The sequence below is a fragment of the Thermobia domestica genome, chromosome 3 (genome assembly GCF_964235325.1).
Source record: "Thermobia domestica chromosome 3, izTheDome1.hap1.1, whole genome shotgun sequence".
Taxonomy (NCBI): domain Eukaryota; kingdom Metazoa; phylum Arthropoda; class Insecta; order Zygentoma; family Lepismatidae; genus Thermobia; species Thermobia domestica.
In genome coordinates, this window is record NC_137456.1 from 210,997,715 (window position 1) to 211,014,540 (window position 16,826).

At 36.9% G+C, this 16,826-nt stretch overlaps 1 protein-coding gene across 1 annotated transcript in view; it reads right to left on the minus strand.

Moving 5' to 3' along the window:
- Nucleotides 1-16,826, minus strand: part of LOC145681574 (uncharacterized) — a 42,079-nt gene that overhangs the window by 13,201 nt on the left and 12,052 nt on the right. The window contains exon 2 of the mRNA XM_081753209.1: nucleotides 10,806-10,897. Coding sequence (XP_081609335.1) covers nucleotides 10,806-10,820 — 15 coding nt within the window. The 5' untranslated portion in view covers nucleotides 10,821-10,897. The remainder of the gene's footprint in view (nucleotides 1-10,805; nucleotides 10,898-16,826) is intronic.

Below are 16,826 nucleotides of genomic sequence, written 5' to 3' on the forward strand. Positions count from 1 at the left end.
GTCTCTGTCTTTCAATTCATGTGGAACCCAATGTGACATCTTTTGAATCATTCCCAAGGCTTTCAAGCGTTTGGAGACTGTTGTTTGATCAACGCGTAATGCTGCCACAAGTTGTTCCTGCGTTTGACACGAATCCTGCTCGAGCAATGCTGTCAATTCTTCGTCTTGAAATTTTTTTGGCTGTCCAGCTCGCTCTTGGTCTGCCAAGCCGAAATCACCACTTCTAAACCGTGCAAACCACTTCTGACACGTTCGCTCAGCTAGAGCATGGTCACCATACACTTCCACCAAAATACGATGACTTTCAGTCGCACTTTTCTGCATGTTAAAGTAATGCAGCAGGACACCCCGCAAAAACACTTTATCAGGCACAAATTGCGCCATGTTCACTTAACTACAAACTGGTGTTGTTGACGCTTTAATCCACTGCCCTATACTACGAACGATACGCGATGACAGGGGTTTGCAACACATGTGTGGATACACGGAACTGTGGGACGCTCCGTTCGTTGCGCCATCTCTTGTCCACCCGCACGAATTAATTCCTAGACCAAATATTGAAAATCTATTGTTTTTACCGGATTTTTCAAATTTCAACGGCGATGCCGAACCGGAAAATATATAATAATTTTTTTCTGTTTGGTTTTTTCTTCTCTATATCAACGGCAATTTTTGATCACTATAGCGTTTCGGAAATAGAAAAATTATTTCTTTTTGAATCACCCTAGTGCCTATTTTACTGTCTAGTTTTTTAAATTTTAAGTTTCTATTTTCCAGGTTTATAATGCCCAAACATCCGGTCTCTCTTTGTGGCATATTATCCCAGCCTGCAAGCAATTCGACGACTTAGTAGTGTTAAAGGAACGTATTTACTGAGATACGAACATTTCTGACATTATCAAAGGTCGAATGTTCCTTTCTGTGAAATGATTATAAGTCAAACGTCCTTGTAAGAAGTGGTTGATCAAATAAAAAGCATTTTGGATTATCAAAAACTAAAATATTTTACGAAACAACAATTTCTTTTCACGATTCTGAAAAAAAAAACTAACTTTTTGTAGATACATTCTTATGACACTAAGCAGTCGAATTGGAAACAACACATTGTCCATGATTTATATTTGTCACAACATTCTATCAGATTAATTTACTTTTCCATTGCCATCATTACTTCGCTCATTTCCTGCTTGCACAGCTTCACTATATCTTAATCACTCTTAATACTTGCCTTCGATAGCCTCTTTTCTCCAACATAAAATCCTTCCAAATTTCAGTGCAACATTTAGTAGAAAAGTACATAATACTTATCTATACCTACAATTCAGGGGTATAGAAACAAAACCTGCTAAATTCATTTTTCCATTTTGTCAGGAAACAAAGGAAAGTGACACTCTTATGTTTCAGAATTGTTGAACAACTTTTTTTTTAGTTTAGTGGTAGATTTCACTCATCTGCATTAAGTACCGTAGTGACCACTAAACAAAAAATATGTTCAATAATTCTGAAACACAAGGACGTCATTTTTTTTTTCGTTTCGTAACAAAATTGAAAAATGGATTTAGCAGGTTTTGCTTCTATACCCCTGAATTACTCTAAACTTTACCTACAGGGTACTTTTAGAAGAGGGTTCTACCATACGTGAAACACACGCATTTGCACAGTTTTCCACATGTTTCGAGGGTCGGCAAAATCTGTCATTTAAAATAATATTTCTTGTTAGAAACAGATTTCATTATGATGGCAGTTAAATTTACTAAGCTGGCCTTCTATTTGAATACTACATTCATAAATCATGTTTACATCGCATCAGTTTAGGTTCATAGACAAACAAATCTCAGTATGAAATGCTTGATTGTTTTCGAATACAGTACAGGAATTCAATTTTCGAACAGTGGCGAACACCCGTTCCATTTAGTTAGGTATCACAGTTTGCATATGAAAACTAGTCTTGTCTTTGACACAAATAAGTTCCTTATGACTGAAGGTGGAAACAAAATTTAAAAAAAGAATTAACAGATGTAGAAAGAAAATCAAGAATTAAAGATAAAAGAGTTAGTTTTACTGGGATTGCAAACTGATATATTGAGATTGAAGCTCGCTATTGAATTCTATAAAAATAGTTACTATCCTTCGTCTGCAGATGTGTTTGCTTTATCTCTCACTAACATACTAGATTATTATTTAAAGAAAAAATCATACACAACGAGATTGTATTTGTAGTGTTTAGACTTTCCTGAGCGTGAGTGCGCTTTCCCTCCCCTTCGTTGTCCATAATGAGATAGCATATCGTGGCTTTTAAGATGTATTCTTTCTGGAGCAGGAGGAAAATGATGCCATTGCACTGGGCAGCAAATTGCTTAGGGCCGACCCTGAACATCCTGTGTTTTGAGATTACCTCTTGCGTTTAGTGGTGTAGTTATTTCATTCTAGTATGATTGGACACATTAATTGAAACTATTCTTTAGATAATATTGAAACAGAGACGATCATACAATAAATCACATGGAAAACGTCGAACTAAAGAGCATTTTACCTCGGAGCCACCACAACTCCATGAACAACTTTATATTAGATGTTTTAAAAGAAACTTAGTTCAAAGGAAACTCACCCCTCAGTCCTTTCTGGGTTCTTTATTTTCGAGATTATCATTAGAACAAGTCTCATCTTAACTGTTAAACTAGCAATACATTGTAGTTGTCAATTCGGTGGACGTTTCTTTCTCAAGGAAACAAACCCGATGTTACCTTTCGGTGTCTTTGTTTCCTTCTACATTCCGCAGAGCTTGTAGAAGTCTCCTTCGTGTTGTTTTGTACGACATTTCGGGAATGACAAGGAAAAACCGTCAAGTGTCTAAATATTACTCGCAACAATATTATACTACTCACAAACAAATATGCCTTTCAAACCAGATCGGGCAAAAACTTGCAACACTTGGTCTTTTTCTGTAACAGATAACATCCCCTACTAACAATCCAGCATACAGTAAAACTGGACTCGCCTGGACTCAAAATAAAACTCTACATGAAATTCAATATCAAGTATACCAATTTTGGTTTTCGATCTAATTTTATTTATCCACATATTGACTGGTACATGAAAGCACATTACAGTTCTACGTATGTGTCACGAACGACGAATGTTCAATGTTCTGTACAATTATTATTGACACCTAACAACAAAACATTTGTTTTCACATCATGAAACTTGCGTCCGCAACCCGGGTGGATATATGACCTTATTCCATCGACTTTAAGCTCTTACGTTGGTACTAACTGTAGGCCCAATCCTTAGGAGCTGCACGAAAACCTACCTCTGCAAACCTTACGTCTTTCCTTATCAAATCTTTAAGGTCTTCCATATTTGTGATAATTTCGAATTTTGAGGTTTTGGCCAGGTCTGAAGGGTGCCTGGACCATTGTGCACAGGTGTAGTTATTTTGTTTTTGCCGTCTGTTGCAGCGTTGTTGACCGGTCCGCCCTCTTGGAATCCTTCTGGTCCGTACTAGCGTGTATATGGTTTCTAGTCGAAAGTAATTTGGTTGGAACGTCGCCTGCAAGCTGTCAGTACATCTTGAGTGTTCTGGAGTAGGTAGAAGCCTTCATTTGTTTTGGTTGGTTCCCATCGCAGACATTCCTTGTACTCGGGTTCTAGTCGTTATAGTGTTAAATTAGAAAAGGCATTAGGTTCAAAGGGACGCTCAGGGTCGTTTGTGAAGATGTAGTATTTACAATGTAGTCTCGTTTTGGTGTTTTTTCTGTTGACATTTGTTGACATCCATACATTCCTGCTATCTCTGGCGAAGTCTGTGAATGCTATTCCGTCTGGCAAGTCAGAAATGTCATCGATCACTTTATTAATGTTAACCTTCAGATCCTGCTAGTCCTTTCTTTTCCGCATACGCCTGTGTCTTAACGTGACCTCATAACCAAAAATCACAGAGTGGCAAGGGGTGGGGCGTTTGCGCCCAATCCAGGTAGTTTCACGGTCAAGGCCAACTCTTTATACTAATAACATCAGGAGGTAAATTTTTATTTACTCGCCTGAAGTTTCCCTGCACCAACATACCTGATTTCAGTTCTGCATACCAACACACACACACACACACTGTGTTTTGTTTTCTAACGTCCCAATTTTCATGATATTTGTTGTCACCAGTATTTCTAACTTCATCATTGTGATACTGTTGCCAACAAAAAATTGTATATTATTGTATAACCTAAAATGTATTTCACTACAATATCATTATTTTTAAAAGTTATAAATATTTTTATAGATTTTTAAAGCAACGACTTTCTAAAAGCCCCATATATAGAGGGAGTTTGACTACGGGCCTATGATATAAAGTACTCTCCAACTACCTCCATAAAAATTGTTACGTGAGTACCTTAGGATTCTAAAATACGTATTTTTGGATAGAGCGCATACTAGTTCCTAAGTGAAGTCTTGACCCACCTATAGTAGGTCCCATAGTTTTGGAGCTATAAACCTTTAAAATTCATTTTTTCATGTTTTCGGTAGCCTATAACACGTAAACTATGAGGTTTTCCCCCTATGTTTATTGAAACTTTTTTGTTTGTTTTACTCTCAGGAATCACTCCTCTACTTTTGTGCAACGAATTTAGCGCCACACTGTGTATTTATACAGGGTGGGCCATTTTAATCAATCCACGGAAATATCTAAAAAATGATAAAACATAGAAGAAATTTTTGATGTGCATGTTATATATTGCTAAGGGGGAAAACCAATTCCGCCAAACGTACCCCTCCCCGCCCCCCGTAAATGGGGGTAACGGGGGTAACTTTGAAATGTCAAATGGGAACATGGGTCGAGTAATACCTCGTTCGAAAGGTCTTGGAAAACTAAATAGCGCTGTAGCAAAAGATGTTTCATATGGAGCACCAGTTTCAAAATGGCCGCCATGATATGGTTCGGAAACTCCAGTACCCGTAGTATGAAAACCATGGAAGTTAAACGAATGGAACAAAATTGAAATACGTAAATATCATAGGGCATATCGAATGGTGTGGTCCCTGTGATCCCAGTGGCCTCCCTGAAGGGGTCTTAGGGGCTAACTTCAAAATTTCAAATAGTAACATGAGTCGAGTGGTACCTCGCTCGATAAATCTTGCAAAATCAAACATCTTGCAGGAGAAAACGATTGAGGTGAAATGGGAGTGTTCTCAAAAGGCCGCCGAAACATAGTATCCATGTCAGAGAAAAAGTTTAGTACCCGTAGTATGAAAGCGATTGGAGATAAATCAACAGAAGAAAAACTGGAGTAGCAAACTGACGTATGGCACATCGAGAGGTGTTGTCGGGGTGACTCCAAGGGCCAACTGAAAGGTATCCGGGGCAAACTTGAAATTTTAAAATAGCAACTTAAAGCGAGTAACATCACGTTACATAGACAAATTAATATCAAATAGCTTCTGTAAGAGTATTTTCGACATGAGACACCGTTTTCAAAATGATCCCAAAGACAGGGTGACTGTATCTAAGAAAACGTCTAGTGCCCATAGTATGAATACGGTTAGACATAAATGAAAATAACAAAAATTAAATAGGAAAACCACGGAGGCGTTCCAAGGCTCGAGAATAATACAACAGAGATAAAAATATTAGAGTAAAATTGCCATAATGTATAGAGAGAAATCCAAGTCCTGCAAAATACTCTCTCCCTGCGCTCTGTATGTGAGTGGGGTGGAAAGTAACAGTGAAAGTTCAAATGAGAAATTCGCAAATTAAGGCTACCTTACAAATAGGTATGGTGTGGTTGAAACATTTGTTTGTAAGGATGACGCTGTAGTGACTAAAAAAATGTGAAATTTTATTTGAATGGTAACGCATATCTGTATGGCTGAGTATGATTTGATGCGAAAACAGAAGGAACGTTATACGAAAGAAGTTGTCGAATAATGCAGTTCCTGCAACTTATAAACGTGTGAATTTGCTAATCTCCGTCGCCACAGAAACTTTTATGCATGCGTGCTGGTTATTCGGAAAGAATTTCGGGGATATACGTATGCACCGTTTCATCCCTGAAGCTCACAATATGACATGAGTGCTAATAGTTAATCAAAATGTAAATGAGGCCATCCGTATTAACTCAGTGCACCAATTCTCTATCCATGAAGTCTGCCTTCCAAACAGCATTGGGTAGGTCAAGCGTACGCCCGAACAGTTGTCCGGTCGGACATTGAAATTTTGAAGTTAGCCTCCAAGACCCCTTCAGGGAGGCCGCTGGGATCACAGGGACCACACCATTCGACATGCCCTATGATATTTACGTATTTCAATTTTGTTCCATTCATTTAACTTCCATGGTTTTCATACTACGGGTACTGGAGTTTCCGAACTATATCATGGCGGCCATTTTGAATCTGGTGCTTCATATGAAACATCTTTTGCTACAGCGTTACTTAGTTTTCCAAGACCTTTTGAACGAGGTATTACTCGACCCATGTTCCCATTCGACATTTCAAAGTTACCCCCCGTTACCCCCATTTACGGGAGGCGGGGAGGGGCACTTTTGGCGGAATTGGTTTTCCCCCTTAGCAATATATAACGTGTACTTCAAACATTTCTTCTATGTTTTATCATTTTTCAGATATTTCCGTGGATTGATTAAAATGGCCCACCCTGTATATATATATATATATATATATATATATATATATATATATATATATATATATATATATATTGATAGATAGATAGATATTGGCAATATACATCCAGGACTATGAACGGAGGCCTATTGTTGGCTGAGAGAAAACCTGACTTTTCATTGTTGTAGTTACGAGGGCTTTCCTTGAACACAGTTTTTTGTACCAGAAAAGAGCCAACAAGATAGGTTTGAGTTGATACCCATCTTCTCTATTGAAACCGTTGCTTTCAAGTGAGATTACTATTGTATCTCTTTTTTGTTCTTCCCCAGAAACTACTACATTTGGCTGTTCGTACGTATATCTTCGGCCTTGTTGATAAATCCGCCATAGCCGATTCCAAACTCATCTTGGGAAAGGAGAAGAGCTGTCCCTGTAATCAAGGAGGTGTAAAGAAGTTACGTTTGTGCAATGTTGTGTTCTGTTTATGACAGAGTATGTAAGACTTGATTTTAATGGTAATTAATATCTGCAGGGAAAGTGCACGGTGACAAATTTTAAGTGCGCTTTAGAAAAGATGTCCTGAAGTTGCTGTCAGTTAGCACGCTCTGTAAGTTCATTATATGGTAGTTTTGAGTTAACTGTTAATTATTCAGGTGGTCTGAAAGACCGACTCTAAGACAAGTCAGTCAAGAGCATAGAAGTAGAATCTGCGAATAAGAATAGCTGGGGCAAGAAAAGACACAACTTCTGAAGTCCTTAGTGCCTACAATTATGTCATATAGTGTTATGGATTCCCATCTTAAGACCGATGCTTATTCCGGCTCTTTTCAGGACCAAGAGAAAGTTATCATGTGTTTGAAGGAACAAGTCGCAGTAGTTGGCTGTTTAACGGACAGTCATAAATGACAGACTGCAGCTGGTCGCTGTATGGTGACGCTGAAATGATGCAGGGGTGTTTTGCTAAAAGACTGGTGAGGTCTCAACACGCTATTTGACAAAGCCTGACGTAGACTTCGACGGAAGTAAGATCACATAGGTTCATTCAGCTGGGTTCACCACAACATACACTGATGATTATTGTGATTTAATTCGACGGTGGTGCCATTCCCGAGCCAGAAATCGGTGCGGCTCTGTTGAGAGACAGGGGAGCCTGTCAGTGTATAGACTTGCTTCAGAGAGAAGATTTTTCATCAGTAATAAAAATTGCATGTAATTGGCGCAGAACCTACTAACAAGGACTTATGTGCCAACTCTGACTTCTAACAGTAGAGAAGCAGTATAAGAGCACTACGCAGTGACTCTAAACTGTATACAGCCTGCAAACCAACTAATATTCCTGTCGTGTAGTAGACCCTATTCACGACCAACTTAAATTACGACCATGGGCGCCCACAGAGGGGGAAAAGGTAGGCAGTTTCCCCTCCCTGGATTTTCGAAAAGGTTAACAATTATAGGCTCTTCTGGTGACGAAAGTTTGAGTTTAATTGCTTTCGGGAGTCGATGACTGTTGCTTTTTTCTCTTCTTCCTCTTTTTTGAAATCACTGTTAATGGTGTAGTGTTCAGTTCAGAATGGATATAAGAAGTTTTTTTTTTTAAGAGGCAAAGGGTATAAGACTTTTTTAAAGAGAAAATTCTCGTCCTTTTAAGCAATCATTGAATAAGGGATTATGGGTCCTAGTTATCATACTACTCCGTTCTTAAGGGACATGTGTGTCACACGTGTGTTTTACTTATACCCAATGTTCACCATGGTGTTCAGGATAGTTTTATTATTAGGCCTTTTACTAAGTGTAAAATGTTTCACGAAGAAGCAGAATATAACATGAAATCTGAACGACATAAAGAGTCAGTTCAAAAGGCCAAATCCTTTTTAAATACGATGGACAATAAAGCAATGAACGAGGTAGAACAGATGGATTCCGGACTCAGAAAGCAAATGGAAAGTAACAAAAAAAAATGCTAGTTCCTTATTATCTTCCATCTTTTTATGCACAACACCTCTTCGATTTACCTCTTCGAGGTGAGACACGGTGTTATATAATCTTAGCCTTTCGTGTCAAAGTGGAGACAGTGTTCAAAGAACATATTGAAGGACGATCGGGCAATGTGAAATATACTTCACACTGAATTCAAAACGAATTGATTTTGGTTTGTAAAAAGAAATTAAAAACTATCTTATTAATGAAGCAAATGAAGAAAATTATTCACAGTAATTGCTGATGAAAGTGTGGATATTTCTGGCGTAGAGCAGTTGTTAGTAAGTATTTGATAATTAGACTCAACTGTAAATCAACTAAAAACAGGAACTTAATGCAAAGGCAATTGCAACTGAAGTTTTATTTTTATTATTTTTTTTTTTTTTGTCAATATGTGACCTTGATATTTCGAAATTATGTGGACAGGGTTATGACGGGTGCCCCACAATGGCAAGAGCGGAAGGTGATGCGAATAAAATAATAAAAGAGCAATATCCTAAGGAGTTATTTCTTCACTGTGCTAGCCATAATTTAAAAGTAGTTATTAATGACACTAATGAAGTTAAACACATTCGAAATTCAGTTGCAACTATGCAAGATATAATCATTTTTTTTTATTATATCTTGCGCCCTCTGATACAAATAGAAGTGCGCGACAACGTGCTCATTATTTAATTCTTCAGGGTCATTTGGTACATTTACAATATCAATGCACACCATGGCCAAACACAGTGCTATTTTAGAGTAAATTAAAAATTCTATACAGGGAGAAACAATAGATCTTTTCACGGTACAAGAGCACATTGAAGTTATTTTGGACAAGGGACCGTGATGGCTCAGTGGTAGAGCGTTCATCTCTGGTGATGGGGTCCTTGGTGCGATCCCAGCTCATGCCAAGTGAGCTTTGAGGTGGACAAACCCTGTGTGCGTGAGTTTTCTCGGGGTTCTCCGGTTTCCTCCCACTTTATTCATTCCATTTTTCATCATCGCCACCTTCTTTGGCTAGCTGGCTAACCGTGGCTAAAACTAAAAAAATCATTTTATTTCATTATTTTGGGCATGTTTGAAAATCATCGTTGAGATGCCACCAACTGCTTTCACCAACTATACACAGTTGCCGAAGCCTCGGCTGTCGCTGTTGGTTATGTAACAGAAACATATCTTCCAGCGACTACTTGCACAGTAGAACGTTTATTTAGTACTTTAATAGGAGCTAAAACTTGGTTACGCTCAAGAATGAAAGAGGAAAGACTCAGTGGACTGTGTACATTAAGTGTCCATCGAAAACGTGAGCTTGAAAACAAGAATGTATTCATAGAGCAAGCAATTACAAGATTTGCTAAGGAGGGTCCTCGTTGGCTGTAATTTCTGTTCGCCGAACACCAATGAATGAAATGCAGGCTAGGTAGATTATTTATACTGTGTCTTTTTTCCTGTCAATGCTATCCTAATATGTAATCTATTGATTATTTTATATGTTTACTATATAGTTAATGAAGTTATACTATGTGATAAAATAACTAATCAGTTTGACACAAAGGATTATGTGCACATGCCTCTTAAGATGATTGTATGAGGGTATTATATATATATATATATATATATATATATATATATATATATATATATATATATATAGAGAGAGAGAGAGAGAGAGAGAGAGAGAGAGTCTTGCTTCCCTTGGAAAAAATCCTGCGGGCGCCCATGATTACGACCAGTACGGCATCAGGTTTTCAGCCCTTCGTTGTTCTCCCTTTAGCTGACATTGCAGTTTCCCAGATGTTAGAATCTAGACGTGGGAAAGCTTTCTCAGCTTGGTGAGTTTTATTCATCTACACACTTCTAAGCTTACTAATAATATTTGTATCCATTTCTCCTACTTTTTCTTCCATAACCCTGACAGATAACCTACCACGAGGTCGTGCTAGGAATCAGTAAATAACATATAAACCTATATATTCTTAGTAGGCAAATTTAATGCATACATTACCTGGGGAATAGACAGAAATCTACGCACAGGATTCAGATACTGCTAGATTTACGGGCAGTACTCTAAAACACCTTTTTCTCTCTTCATAACAATCCCTGAAGATAAATGCAGTTTCTGCATTCGAAAAGTCTGAAGTCAATATTTATCGCCTAGCTGATAGCCCGAGAAAATTTATTTGAAATTATGGTTATTAACATGAATCAGTCGTTTATTTTACAAACTATATTACCTTCTGGTCATCCATTGAAATCTGCTGAAAGTTCTGACATGACTACGAGACTAATACCTTTTATCAAGCAGCCAACAAGCCGAAAAGAATTCCTACGAAACAAAATAATAATAATAATAATAATAATAATAATAATAATAATAATAATAATAATAATAATAATAATAATAATAATAAATATTAACAAAAGAAATCAACTGAAAGAAATCTATTAACTAGTATTATCCATTTAGATTGAATGAAGTTTCCGGAACTCAAATAGTAATAAATCTCTTTTGAGTTTTTCTGTTTTTGGATAACCCCGCGAGAAAGTTGTAGCTGGTCTTTTGTGATATAAATCGTTTTCAACGTCAGTAATGCATTCCTAAACACGCATGGTAATCAAACACTTAACACAATGCTGAAAATGATTCTACATAAGACCCTATATGATGACTGGATCTCAAGAGTTGCAAAGGTCAATAAACGAAAGTAGTACATTTTGAAGGTGAGAGATGTCTCTTATCTTGATTTTATCTTGTAGAAAAATCATATAGATCGGGGATTTGTCTCCTAAATTGGTTCCCGTGTGTTTTACTGTTCTAAAGGCAAGACCTTTAGATCAAAAGAGAAAAACAATCAGAACATTCATGCCGCCAACGTACAATTTCAACGAGACTACTTGGAAATAATTAACTGGGTGGACAGTGATTTATTTTCTCCCTCACTATTAAAAGATATCAGTGACTATGAGAGTAATCGAACTATTGAAAGTAATTGAATTCATAATTGGCTTATAACATTTAAGGCATTCGTAGTTCACACACAGGCAGTCGAACGATATATTATACTCGCGAAAGAAGTATCAGGAAAAGTTTGTGGAGCTTAGTCTATGAATAGTATTATCAGAACGACTCTTCCGTCAAGGTCAACCGTTCCCAACTTCGTCCATAAATCAGATTTTAAAGTAGGCCTACTTTTAGCTAAGAATGAGTGAAAACGGAGATATTCAATTTTCAACGTTTCTTGGACTTACGACTCTTCACACAAAACTTAGTTTTGTCGATAAAAATATGTTTATAAATATTACTAATGGCCTAAAATAATTTGCTTCTAAACATTTAAACTTGTTTTCAATAAAGAAAACAAAAGCTGTAAGTTGTTAGAACTTTTCTTGAACTTTGGTCTACCATCATGTATATTTTCTTTCAAAGTTTCATTCACTTTCAAGGCAATGCGCGACCGGAAGATGTTGAAGATTTAAATAATATTTTCTGTGCTTCTAATACATAGGAATCGGAGCCATTATATTTGGAAAGATGCTAATTCAAAACTATTAAAAATCGTCGTAAAATATGTTTTCTTTTCAAATTTCGGTAAACTTCGGAACATATGGGCGATCGAAACATATAACCGATTTTTTTATTACCACGTTTTACTCTCTCCAATTCACAACTTTTCGCTGTATTAACACTTAAAAAATATTCTTTAGGCCCACCCTAATGCGGAACATAGAGCGAATGTGATACTGTGAAAAGGAGAATGTGATATTTTGAAAGTGTTTTCGACGGCTATTCAATATTACACAGGGAATTGCACCCGAACTATCTCATAATGATTGTATTTGGAGAAATGAACCCAAAAAGTAGGTTTGATATTTTTCGATATTGCTACCCAAATTATTGGTTATCAAAGTTGGAGAGAGTATCTTTAACTTATGGAAGTAAGCAAGGTGATTTTCGTGGCAAAAACACAAAAAATCTGAATATGGTTTATCACGTTCAACTATGTTCGTCACAAAAAAAGTAAAGTTAAACGAAAGTCATGATTCGCGATTGAGTTATTCTGAAATCAGTGGCATCTCAACGGAGAAATTCCGAAGAACCGTTAGCTCCCTTTGTGCTCTTAATTCTTCCTCAACTATGTCTAGTGATCTAGTTCGTATGTGAGAAAAGAAACGATTAATGTTCCGTAGGAAAGACATTTTTGCCAGAACTGATGTGAATAACAACTCATCAGCATTGAATGAAAGTGTTCAACTCCCAATTCGTTTTAAAGAATAATCTTAGATAGTACAACGTGTTTTCTTGTGTCAAATTTTCGCCTGCCCTTTTCTTAGGTGTCGATACACTTCGATCCTATGGGATGAAGGTAAAATTGAAATTAAAAGTACTGATATTTAATGACTCACCCACGATAGCTATACACTGGTATTTTAAGAAATATTATATGTCTGACAACCTTTCTGAAACGCATTTTTTGTCTGAATTTTTCAGTAACCATTAAAAATCATAGGCTAGGATAGTTTAACAGTTTTGCATTATACTGGGAGAAGTGATTCAGGTGATGGTAGTCGTTAGATCAATCAGGAATTGAATAGATGTAGTTAACACATGTGCACAAGGCAGTAAGAAAAGCTTCGGCGACGTAAACTGTAATCCTTCATCTCCAGTTCTATCTCAAGTAGATGTTCCTGAGGATTAACGGCGGCGTAAGGAGTCGTCAATAGGAGGGTGTGGTCTACCAGTCCGATCAAGATGTGACATAGACAATACTTTCTCCAAGCAGCAGGACATAATATTAGCAAGGAAGAGAATTCCAGCGTAGCAGATCTAGATCTGGATCCACATCAAAAGTGACAGCGACACCTTAACAGATACTTCTACAAACCTGCCTGTAGATATTGGGACCATTTTAATAATTATTTTGTTGATTTTTTCATGTTACTAATGAGTGAACTATTACACCAGAGCTTCATCCTTTCTCACGATCAAACCAAAGAGAGATGGACAGGATATTGGATTACTTGCTGGAAAAGAATATGCAGTCCATGAAAAGTCAAATAGCTCATGGGCATTTCCGCCATTTCTAATGAATAAGAAAACTGGAAGAAAGTACTTTTAGTGAATTATTCTAAATTAAAGAAACGATTGAGTATGTTCACCCAACCTTCTCCAATCATTGAAGATTTGTTATTTGCTTATCTAAGGGGAGAATTATTACTACCGCTGATCTTAATCAGTCAGTGTTAACTAGCCTTCTCATTGTGTGGTAAACTAGCCTTCTCGTGGGAGACTACAATAACTCATCGAGTCAATGCAGAATACTGCCTTTCCCTGATATTGTGAATATTTGAGACTGTCGCGAAACAGTGCAGCAAACCGCGCAAAGGAAAAGAAACATTCGCAAAGAAATGTAAGCTAGAAATTGCTGGTCTTTCTCATGTGTACACACTTTGTTTCAGATAGTGTTGTTTAAACAAACGTGTGCCGAAATGTCGTTTGTTTACACAAAATAGCAAGAAAATTGAACAAGAAACGTACGAAACGGTATCCGGGAGTGGGATTCAATCACAGGTAGGTTGTGCTTTTGGTCACCAATCCAAGGTGATATCGCCTACACTCCGGAGCGAGCCGCCGAATTGTTGTTCCATAAGAGATAGTCCTTAGTAGTTTATGTAGTTTCCAAACGAGTGCTCGTATCGCGGGTTACAATTGTGGTTTTGTCTGTTCCAAACTGAATCCCAATATCATTGAAAGGCATAATCTGTCAAGGCGGATGCACTTCCATGCACAGACACTGTTGCAGTTACTTGTTGCGTACCATTTATCTTGGGGTCTTGCTCTATTATTCTATCCTTCGAATACACGTTTGTGTTGCCCGAGTCTTCCACACTTCGTCCCATCCATACCATTACACATATATTTTTCGCGGCATTTTACCTTACATTGATATATCATACACCCCGCTTCTCATTTCAATACCTTACGCTATATCCAAGATCGCGGCTTTCAAGATGGCCAACAAGTCAGTATTATAACATATCAAATATCTTGATATCCTGGTGCTGCCCATCCTTTCCGTTTTCAACATAAAAGGGTATCTTGCGACGTTTACCTTATATCATATTGTCGCGTGGTGCGTTATGTTGCGGAGCATATCTCCGGTATTTCTGGATGGGGGCAGGTCCAATTTGGCATTTTTCTTCTTTTCTATTATGTGTCCTCTGGGCGAAGTTTGAGTCGGATCTGATCTTGCCTTGTTCTGTACATTGCTTGTAAGAAGCACGATCTTGTCCGAATTCTCAAAAAGATAATGAATCGACATGGTTATGTTCACAGCATGTCGCACGACAATGCTAGTGTGTTTACGTCCCGAATATTTGTCGAATTGCCTCATGACTTGGGCATACGAGATATACATATAAGCCTATACTTTCTTCTTTGAACCAGAGTGAACGATATATATTAAATATGAAAAATTCACTTAAAATTTACGTTAGTGAAAAACAAAATTCAATTATCCAAATCGAGACGTGACGCATAGCGCTATTAAAATTATGGAACGAGCTTGGTCTCAACGAAATCAACTCTATGATATGAGGTGAGTACCATCTAATTAGTATGAGGGAGATAAGATTCTTATCAATTCTTAATATACACCCTCTGATTTACAAGAGGTCTGTGTATGAAATGGATTGAACCTTCAGTGTAGTGAAGTTCCTCACGCTCAATCTACTACAAATAGTCGCGCTTAATGACACGAGAGATGTCCATAAGGTTCATGTCAGTATGGTTAAAAAGTATAAAGAATGACAAGGAACCTCGTCGGCGTAGATTCGGTATGCTTGGTGCACGCGTGATTATTCTATTCTCTTGTATTACATGGTGTTATATGTTGATATCCTTGTATAAACTTATCATATGCACATATTGTTTTATTTATATTAAAATATGCAAGTGTATTATTGTATATGTTTCTTATATCATTTTGTTGTTTGTGGTGGTATTTTGTATATTGCAGGAGTACGTTCAAAAGTCGTATTCTTTATTCCTTCCTCCTATATACCCGAGAGAGTTGTAACTCCATAACTACGACTGGTATTCCGGAACAAGGTTTATGAATTGAAGAAGTTCTACTGTAAAATTCAGCCTGTTAGATTAATACTTTAGCAAATCTCTGATCCGAGAAGATAATACCTATGTAAACTGTATTGTCAGTCATCGGTGGATTTGGTTTTCAACAGATTGTAAAAGTCAACTGGTAGATTAAAAGTAATAAGTATAGAATGTGGAATGGTGGTTGATATTGATGCTCTATGTTGATTTCATATGTCATATTAACAGCTTTAATTTCACGTTTTCCTAATTTCGTTTAGTAGTAGTATGCATGATGTATGCACGATAGGGAACATTGGGATGGGGGATTGGTTAGCTTACGCGAGAATTTGAGATGGAGGAGTGAGTGGTATGAAATGAGTAATGTAGTTCTAATAATACGAGTCATGGGCGTTATTGGATCGCCATATAAATACTCGAAATACTACAACTTAAAATTTTGCCACTGTTGAAAAGAATCTATATGTTTTCAAAATGGGATGACCGAAGATGTAGGGTACGTAGTACTTAGTATTCTTTTTAAATTTGTTAAATTTAATTAAATTGTACCGTAGTCAGTATTACGTCTTGTATAATGATTTGTCAACGCTAAGTGATTATGCTGCCATCTGACATTCTTCGACCCGTCGTTGTAAGGGTTGAATTCACGAGAGAACATGTATATAGGAAATATACTGATGTTAGTCTACGTTGTAAGGGACCACGTGTCCATCATGGTAATTTTGAAATAGTGTGACCCAAGATTCAATCAGCGAATGTTATCTATTTGTCATCAATGTGAATACCGAACATTGATTGGAAGTATTCTACAGTATTTTGTATTTATACTCATTGGCTTGGTCTTATCATGTTTTGATGGTAACTTTGGACATATTAGAATACTTCCACGTTGATACATTCAGAAATCATTTTGATGGGATCACAATTAATTACGAGTCGTATCTGAAAGGTATAATATAATTGAGCTATTAATCGTGATTATAGAAAGTTTGTCCAATTTTAGAAACTTATAATTAGAAGTTTTTAGTACGTACTGTAATATTTCTGAAATTTTTGTTGTACAATTTTTATAACCTTGTTATTGAATTTGAGGAAATATACGTACGATTTTGCAAGTAATTTAACTTTAAAAGACAAAATATCT